The 9,152-nt window shown below is 42.4% G+C and overlaps 1 protein-coding gene across 1 annotated transcript in view; it reads left to right on the top strand.

Annotated features, from left to right (window-relative positions):
* The first annotated feature begins 1,460 nt into the window (after positions 1 to 1,460).
* Positions 1,461 to 9,152, top strand: part of KCNH8 (potassium voltage-gated channel subfamily H member 8) — a 272,605-nt gene continuing 264,913 nt past the window's right edge. The window contains exon 1 of the mRNA XM_006770167.2: positions 1,461 to 1,633. Coding sequence (XP_006770230.1) covers positions 1,558 to 1,633 — 76 coding nt within the window. The 5' untranslated portion in view covers positions 1,461 to 1,557. The remainder of the gene's footprint in view (positions 1,634 to 9,152) is intronic.

Below are 9,152 nucleotides of genomic sequence, written 5' to 3'. Positions count from 1 at the left end.
GAATCCCCTCTCCAGCCAGGCGCGCCCCCGCCCCGCTAGAGGCGCAGCGCAGCCGGATCCGCCAGAATTTCAACACAAAGGGAATCCTCGGCCGCAGGAAGTGCATCACTAGGCAGGGGGACGGAGGCGGGGAGAGGGGGTGCTTCCCTCCCTCCCTACGCCCCTGCCCTCCCCGAGCCCTGGGCAGCGGTGACGGAGCCCTCAGGGTTCCCCTTGGCCGCAGGAGCCGGGAGAATTCAAACAAGGAACCCCCTCCCAAAAATAAAATTAAAATAAAATAAAATAATAAAATAAAATAAAAACATAAGTGGGGGACCTGCGCTCTCGCCTCCAGCCACGCCCGAGCGCCAGGGCGGCGGGGACCCGAGCTGCCTGTCGCCGGGGTTCACACACCTGTTCGCTTCCCCCTCCTTTTCTTCCGGGCGCCCCAGCACCTGGGCCCACGTTTGTTTTTCTGCCCCTAAGCTCTCGACTTTCTCCCTCTCCTTCCCTTCCACGGTCTCTGTCGGATCCCCGCGCCGGGTTTGGGCTTGGTTCTCCCGGGCAGGACGTGGGTAGAGAGGGAGTCCCCGCGTGAGAAGAGGGACTGGGACGGGGACGAGGACGCACCACTTTCGCTTTCCAAGACACTTGTGGTTCCAGGGACTCGGCCGGGCTTCCTACCTGGAGGTGCCGGCCTGGGTGGGGGAGCCCCGCCGTGGGGCGAGGGAAGAGGGGGCCGGCTAGGCTAGTTTGTGTGAAAGCTGTTTTCATCGGGCAGCCTCGCCGTTTTCACTGGCGCTGTCATTTGCAAATCAGGAAAAACAGCAAACTTTTCAAGAAATGTTTTGTTCACATGTCACCGGAGAGAGGGAAGCCACCCATTGTCTGCGTGAACAGCTACTATTATCATTTTCGGTTTGAGTTTAGAATGGCTTGGGGAGACCGATGGCCATTTGGGGCGAGGGGCTGAAACACCCCCTTTTTTGAGCCCAGGAAGGAGAGGTGGAAACCACCCCCCTCATCCCTCCCGCAACCCCGGCGCTTTGGACCCGTTCCCGGGTGGAAAGACCTGGGTGATTGGAGAGGGGGCCGCGCAATGAACTCCAGGCCGCCTCGCGCGGCCGCGGGCACCGGCAGGTGCGCCAGGAGGGGGCCACCTCCCCGGGGGCGCCGGGCCTCCCGGGCTGGGCTGGAGACCACTGGGTGGCCTCCCCCTCTCAAGTTCTAGGCGGAGGCCGGGTACCTGTCCGGACCTATCTCCTCCCCTTTCTCCAACACCACACCCACGGGACTCGGATCTCTGCGAGAGAGGGAGCGGGAGCGGGAGCGAACAAAGGGGTCTTTGTTCCCTGGCTCCTGGGGGGTGGGAGATGCGCTCGCTGGCATTTCCTGGCGCCCCTTAGAGTCGGGGAGGCTCAGCGCCACCGAGCGAGCCTGCCCTGGGCCCGGCCCCGCCGCCACGCCAGGCCCCCCTCCCCGCCATCCTCTCGCTCCCCTGCTCCCTTCTTGGCACTTTCCTCTCGAACAACCCTCCTGGACAAACTTTGATGGAGAATTTCACACCACGCTGGGAAAATGCCGGTTATGAAAGGATTACTGGCGCCCCAGAACACCTTCCTGGACACCATCGCCACCCGCTTTGACGGAACACGTAAGTCCTGCACTTCGGCGAGTTGCACGGTTATTTGTTGATAATGATTGTGTGTGTGTGTGTGTGTGTGTGTGTGTGTGTAGAAATTACTTTCGCTCCCACCTTCTTTTTGTGCCACAGCGGAGTGAATTTCCTTCTGTTCCACGGTGTCTTTTGTGCGGAGAAATTTTTATTTCCTCCCATGGTTTGGTGCAGCGTGAACACTTTGGTGTAGTTGGTCCCCTTGATTTCTTGGGGTTCAAAAGAGCCCAAAGACTGATCCCTCGTTCCCGGTGGGACCTGTCTTTTGGGTACCTCTTTCAGGAATTGGTTTGTATTAAGTTTATGAGGCGAGAGTGGGAATTGTCCATAGTGGTGAATCTGCCACCGTATCCCACAATCTCAAGTCCTCCTCGATTAGAGGGAGAGTTTGGGATGTTCTTCATCCATGGAGCTTCCTTCTGTGAGGGCTTTCGGATGGCATGGTTTCCCATCGGAGTTTAACCGCAGACTAGAATCAGGAATTGCCAAGTGTAAGCTTTCTGTGGAATTCTAAGCATTGTGAGTCTGTCAGAATCTTGATTCCTGATTTAAACTAGAAGAGTGCACCTTTGGGCCCTGAAGTTATCCTAACACTCAAGAAGAAATTGTTGGGGAAGGAGGAGCTAGGCATTAGAAAAGCTGATCTTACCAAAAAGAAAGTTTCGACATTTTTTAGGGCAACTGTTATTGGACGTTGGGTTGTTTAAGTGACAGTTGTGTGTGTGTGTGTGTGTGTGTGTGTGTGTGTGTGTGTGTGTGTTGTGGTTGTTGTTTTAAAGAGAGAGTGTGTGTGGATGCTTGGAGCAAGTGTTCTATTTCAGGACCACGGTCAGGTCCTGACTCCTTCCTAGTCTTTTCTCTAGCTCCCTGCTTGAGCCCTTTGGTCTTTCCAGTAAAGCTTTCTCCCAGTAATTAGAAGTCTGTAGTCACTTCTCCAACAAATGTTCTCAGTTGGTTTCACTATGAATATCCATTCACACTTTCCTCCTAGCGTATGTTGCTTCTGTGCTATCTTTCTTTTTCCTTACTATTACAGCAGACTCACAGAAACTCGTTTATTTAAAAGGCTTTTTTCAGTGGTTCAGGTATCAGTGTGTGTGTGTGTGTCTTTACTATGAGGCTATGTTTCTTGGAGCTGGTATGGAGAGCTCATTTAATGTTATTTCCACTACAGTGTTCTAGATACACACTCTAATGATGCTGGGAAGTAGCTCCTGGACTTTTGAACTTTGGGAATACTTGGAAAACTTTACATAAGGGAGAGATGAAGCATTTACTTGATTTTGTTCAATTTTTGTTTTTCACATCCAGTCTACTCATGGTAGTTGGGGTGGATATTCTTCCAGTGTTATCTTTAGTTGTAGCCATTCTCTCCCTTTTTATATTCTAGATGTGTCAGACAGCGTAAGAAAAGTACAATGCCATGATAGATCTGTCTTCCTTAAATAATAATCTGATAACAATTCGTAATAAAATTTCAAGTCCCTGCTACTGCCATTACCTCCACCACCTGGCCATCACACAAATTTATCACTGCAGACCTTAATCTCGCATGATTGGGGGGCGGGGGTGCCATATTTATTACCTTAGGAAGTAATCAGTTTTATGTGGATGTTTGGTCTTGAAGTTGCAAATTTAATCCCCTCCCCCAAAGCCTTCTGACATTGATCACAATGTATCTCTATTGAAAATGAAGAAATTGGTAAAAAGTAGTTGCTTATATCATTGTCATTTAAAATTGCGTGGAATGCCTTGTGCAGTGAATCATCCCAGCATAGCCCTGGGAATCACCTCAGGGTTCTACTTAGATATCAGTTGTTAATGAGGGGCTTTGGGTCCTCAGTGTGAGGATGCCTCTGTCACTATAATATTTGACAAGCAGAGAGCATGTAGAGAGAGATGGGTATACTAGTGATTAGGCATTTTTCTATTTTAACTGCACATTAATGTTAATAAAATGGGTTAGAAATTTTAAATCCTTATTTGGGAAGACCATCATCATATATCAGCTTTTAGAATAATTTTTAAAAAATTAAAACTGTTGGAGTGCATGCTTGGTCTGTGATCCACAGCCGTCTGGGGAATTCCTGGAGGGAACCACTTTGTATATCAATCTGAAAATCAGTGAAGCACATTTCAAAGTGATGAGTAACACAGATGTTTTGTTTATAACATTTGCTGGATATTCCTTGTCCCAACAAACCTCACTCAATAAAAGAAGATTGTACTTTCACGTTTGTTTTTTGTATGAATTGCAGGATGTCTTGAATAATCTGAAACTTAATACTTTAAGCAAATTTTCATCCAGAAATTTCACTGTGTCTAGAATCATGAGCATACGGTTTCCCTGGCTAAATATTCAGTTTATCTTGTTATGCTATCTTTTCTGTGTTGACACAATTTTATTTAAGTAAAATAACTATCCTGGAAACTCTTTTCCTATCATTATCCTTCTTTCTCTTGATTTTTTATAGTGGTCATTTATTTTCTTGTGCAAGATAAAGCTGTTAGCAAGTTTTAATGTTGTTGAATTGTTACCCCCTCAAATAAAACCTATCCTAGAGAATGGATAATGTTATTATGCTAAAAATGCAATGTGCTTACTTGTTAAAATTTTTCCGCATTATTTCTTAGGTACATTTTATTGTCATGTTAGTTTCTTATTTTATTTTGGACAATTCTGATAAAAAGCAAGACAGCAAACAATAACCCTGAAAAATCACTTTGCTAACTTAACCATGATGTTTGTAGTATTATTGTTAGCCATACTGATTTAATATTTTGATAGAAAATAAAAAGCAAAACAGCATCTAACATTTCTCCCCAGGGGAAAAAAAACAAGTATATGACAAGAAAAGCCTACAACATTATCTTACTAATGTATCAGTTGGTGTATAATCACAGGGCAACATAAAAAAAAGTTAATAATACACTTTATCACCTAGTGACATTTGCTTTATGTAATAGGATATTTTTTACTTTTAATATTTAAGAAGTGAGCTCTTTGTCAGGATTGAAAGACAATTGTGGACCATTAATTAAAATTGTTTTTCTCATATACAATATAATTTTTAAAAAATTATTAGAAAATATGAATCCCTTTATATAAAACTACCCTAAAATATATTTATTCTTAAAATATCTTCTCACTTGTGTTTAATTCAAGTGCAAAGAGACTTAGAAAAACTAAGACCTTGGAAATATTGAATATGTATACCCCATTTTAGGGGGGAAATAACCCCAATTAATTTATTTAACTCACTGCATGTAGCCATATTTCTCATTTGAAATACTCTAAAACACACACACATACACACACACACACACACAATCTTAACATTATCACCTACATATAGTTCACTCCTCTATAGTTCCTTTTTTAAAAACACATTTAAAGTATTTTAAAAAAATATATATTTTCTTAGTAGACTTTCACTTTAAGTACATGAGTGTTAATCTGGACAAATGGAAAGTATAATAAAGGACAAATACATATTTTATAAAATAGTTTTTAGCACAAATATTTGCCAGAGTACCATTTGGAGAAAAACACATTTTTGAGAATATAATACTTTCAGAGAGAAGTAGCCATTCTCAAACATAATGGTACATTAGCCTACATTTTCCAGTCATATCAAAATTTGGCCAGACTACTTCTCCTTTGGGGTTAATGAGGCAAGATATAAGCTTTAAAGGAAGTCTGGGGCCCAGTGGACTCTATCAAGGAGATTTCAGTCAAAGCGTTGAAGAACTGTGCTCCAGAAACTCATTCATGTTTGCATATATTTTATGTACTCCTGTTATAGGCTGTTCAAACGGTCCAAGAAAATTTGTTCAAATCAAAATACTTCCTTTACAGGGGCAATTCTCAGTGCTTTTTTTTACTCTTTATGCTTTCATCGAGTTACATAGATCTCTTAACATTAAAAGCATAGAGAAGAGGGCAATGTACCCAATGTCCTCAGAAAGGGAAAGGATAAGGTGAGACTGTGGAGATCTGAAGTCTTTGCTTAGTTGTAGTCTGGAAAATATCTTAAAGGCAGTTAGCCAATAAAAAAAAGATGTGCTCCATTATTGTGGGTCTGTGTGTATAAAAAGCTATTATATGAAAACAGGAAAAAGCTATTACATGAAAACTTCATAGATATCTTCCCACAAATGGAACATTCTAAAGACTTTTTTAAATTTTTACATGGTATTATAGTTTCTTTTATTTCTCTTCTTTATGTTTAGGGAGGTAGTTCCTGTGTTCATTTTCTATATCTGTTTAGCAAATTTTCACAAACTTAGTGGTTTCTTATCTCACATTTTCTCTAGGCCAGACATCCAGGCAAGGATTAGCTGGGTCCTCTGCTCAGGGTCTCACAAGACCGCAAACAACTTGTCAACTGTGACTGTGGTCTCAGCTGAAATTGGAGGCCCTCTCCCAAGCTCATGTGGTTGCTGGCAGAATTTAGTTCCTTGTGATTCTGTGATTGAGGTCCCTTTTTTCTTGCTGGCTGTCAGCCAGGGACTTTTCAGCAGCTAGAAGCCACCCTCAGGTTCTTGCCACATGGCTTCTTCTATAGGCCTCTCACAACAGAATAGCTACGTCTTCAACTGCCTGTCTTTTAAGAGCTCACTTGACTAAGTCAGGCCCAGCTAGGGTAATCGCTCTTCTGATGAATTCAAAGTCAACTGATTATGGATCTTAATGTCCTCTGTAAAAACCCCTTCTAAAATCATATGTCCTGTCCACATATAGGGGAGAGGGATTAGACAAGTTTGTATACAGGAGTTGGAATCCCGGTGCTGTCTTAGAATTCTGTCTACGCTAGTTGCTATTGCACTGCTGCACTATCCTACAAAGTGTAACGTTCTTGCACTGGTTCTTCATGAGGCAGGTTTATTGAGCATGCTCTGTAATCCTACATGCACAACTCTGCTGAGTTCATGTCTGAAATCTTTGTGAATATAAGGCCCAGCTCACTGGAGGGTGGGTTTTCCTTTGCAATGGGGGATGATATGAGTAAACTTTATCTAGGACACATTCAGTCAGTTGTGCTGTCAGAGTCTTCATTCTCTGGTCTGAGAGTAAAGTGGGAGGGTGCTCCCTCTTTCCAGATATGGAAGGTTACATGGTGTCTGTTAGCCTATATATAGGTATCTTAGTCTGCCCTGGATGGCGCACCAGTACAAGAATGTGGCATCTGCAAAGAATGATACCAAGTCAGATCCATGCACACTAACGTGACTGGGCTGTTTCTGCCTTATTAACTTTATTAACCAGGTCATTTCTGGGCCAACTATTTGGACTGTTTTGAAACAGTATGTTTCTATCTCTTTCTCATGCCTATAACCATGTTTAAGATTTAAGAAACTCCCCGCACTGCACTGGTGCATTGAAGTTGGTTGGCTGTGTTAAACCAAATAATTTTTTTAATTTAAACTTAATTCCAGGTTTATTAAAAAATACATAGGAAGAGAGATGGAGAGGGAGGAGTCAGAAGAGAAGAGAAATGAGGGAATTATTTATTCTCATTCTTTGGCCTTTGTAGAAGAATTCTTCACCCTGCAAAGGACTTATCACAGGGGCTCTCATAATTTCCCCAAAATAAAATATTTGATTTTGATATAAAAGAACTGGATTGACGTGTTTACCAAAAATACATTTTTATGAGCAAGACTACAAATAATAAGAAGCATTCTATTACATAGTCTCTAAAATATTAGATAATTTTGTTTTGACATCATTATATAGAAGAAAATAGATAGCTAATGTATCACGAATGGAAGCTATGCTCACAATATTTTCTTTTTAGACTCTGGCATTTGCCATTACCTGTAGACCAAAGGCTATGGCATGAGCCCTCTTCTGGCATGAGAAACATATGAAAAGTCCTGAGTTGCCAGTTTCTGGCATATCCTAGACGTACTGTACTTCTGAGAGGGCACAGTCTTTCTGAAGAAATTTTTACTGTAGTCATTCCATCAGCCAGTCAATCAATTACTCATCGCTTCAACAATATTTAATTAACACTGACTATATACAAAGTTATTATGCTAGGAACTTTGGGATGAATCGGGCTTGTCCTTCTCTCAAAGAGGACAACGAATGTATGCACAAATTGCCATAATATAGGAGGGAAAGGGATAAGAGTATTCCGGAGCTGTAGGCAAAGGGCTGTGCACATTTGGATGGGGTGGGAGGGATAATTTCTGTGAGGGAATGGCCTGAGATGGCTTCATATAATAAGTGACTTCTGGGTGAGAATGATTGGCTCATCTTTCTCCCTCCCTCTTCCTCTCTCTCTCTAAAAATCAATAAAAATATTTTTAATTAAAATATATTTTAAAAGAGCAAGGGCAAAAGCTATATTCTGTGTACTTTGCCAATTTGTGTAGCACTTCTTACTGAGGCTAACATGGAAGGGGGCGGGGGTCTTCAGGGAGAGGAGCAAGTATCTTTGAGAATGTGAAAGTGGCGAGGTGGAGACAGGAGGACATAGAAAGCCTATTAGGCCAGACATGGAGTGTCTTCAAAGCCAGAGTGCTTGGTCATAATAAGCCATTGGAGCTGATAGATCCATGTCTTGGCAAGAGAACTATGGTACCATCTATGCCTGGAGTAAAAACTCTCAACCTTTCTTTTTTTAAAAAAATATATATATTTTATTGATTTTTTACAGAGAGGAAGGGAGAGAGATAGAAAGTTAGAAACATCGATCAGTTGCCTCCTGCAAAACCCCCACTGGGGATGTGCCTGCAACCAAGGTACATGCCCTTGACCGGAATCAAACCTGGGACCCTCCCGTGCTCAGGCCAACGCTCTTTCCACTGAGCCAAGCCAGTCAGGGCTCTCAACCTTTCCATATTCCACAGGTTGATGCATAATATTGGAGAAACGTCAACCTTGAAACTAACAATGCCTTTACACTTCGACGGGGGTCCCATAGAATGCAGTGGAATGGATGTATTCATTGTCTTATGAATGCCTGCTTTTGCCCATGAAGCTAACTTTGTCTTAGGAAAGGAAAAGATTCATTTCTGACCACATAGCTGAGTCCCCTTCTCCACCCCTGTGTGGTACTATAGAATTATGCCTGCGGAGAGAAAAAAGGGTTGAGAGTATGCTAGAATTCAGTCCCAGTGAAGTCGATTGGAGAAATGCCAACAGTAAAAGGTACAGAGATACCTTTTACTACTGCAACTACTGCAGAGATAGTGGGGTTCACCTGGCAATATATTTTGCTGATATAGTCTGACTATGGGTTTTTAAATCCGTTTTGGTTTAGCAGAGTCTACAAATAAAAAAGAAGAGACTTCAACTTTTCCTATGGCATATTTAGCAACAGGAGCAATTAAAGAGCTTTTTCAGCAATTTAAACAGTCAAATATATTTCTTGGCTTAAAAATTCACTGGAAGATATATTTTGCTTACCTTTATAGCTGTTAATGCAACTATCTGTATTCCTTAAGCCCTCCAAAATTCATGTCCCCAGATGAACTGCTGCTCTCT

This window comes from Myotis davidii, unplaced genomic scaffold (genome assembly GCF_000327345.1).
Source record: "Myotis davidii unplaced genomic scaffold, ASM32734v1 scaffold962, whole genome shotgun sequence".
Lineage (NCBI taxonomy): Eukaryota > Metazoa > Chordata > Mammalia > Chiroptera > Vespertilionidae > Myotis > Myotis davidii.
Note: the sequence above shows the minus strand (reverse complement) of the source record. Positions and strands in the feature narration are given on the sequence as shown.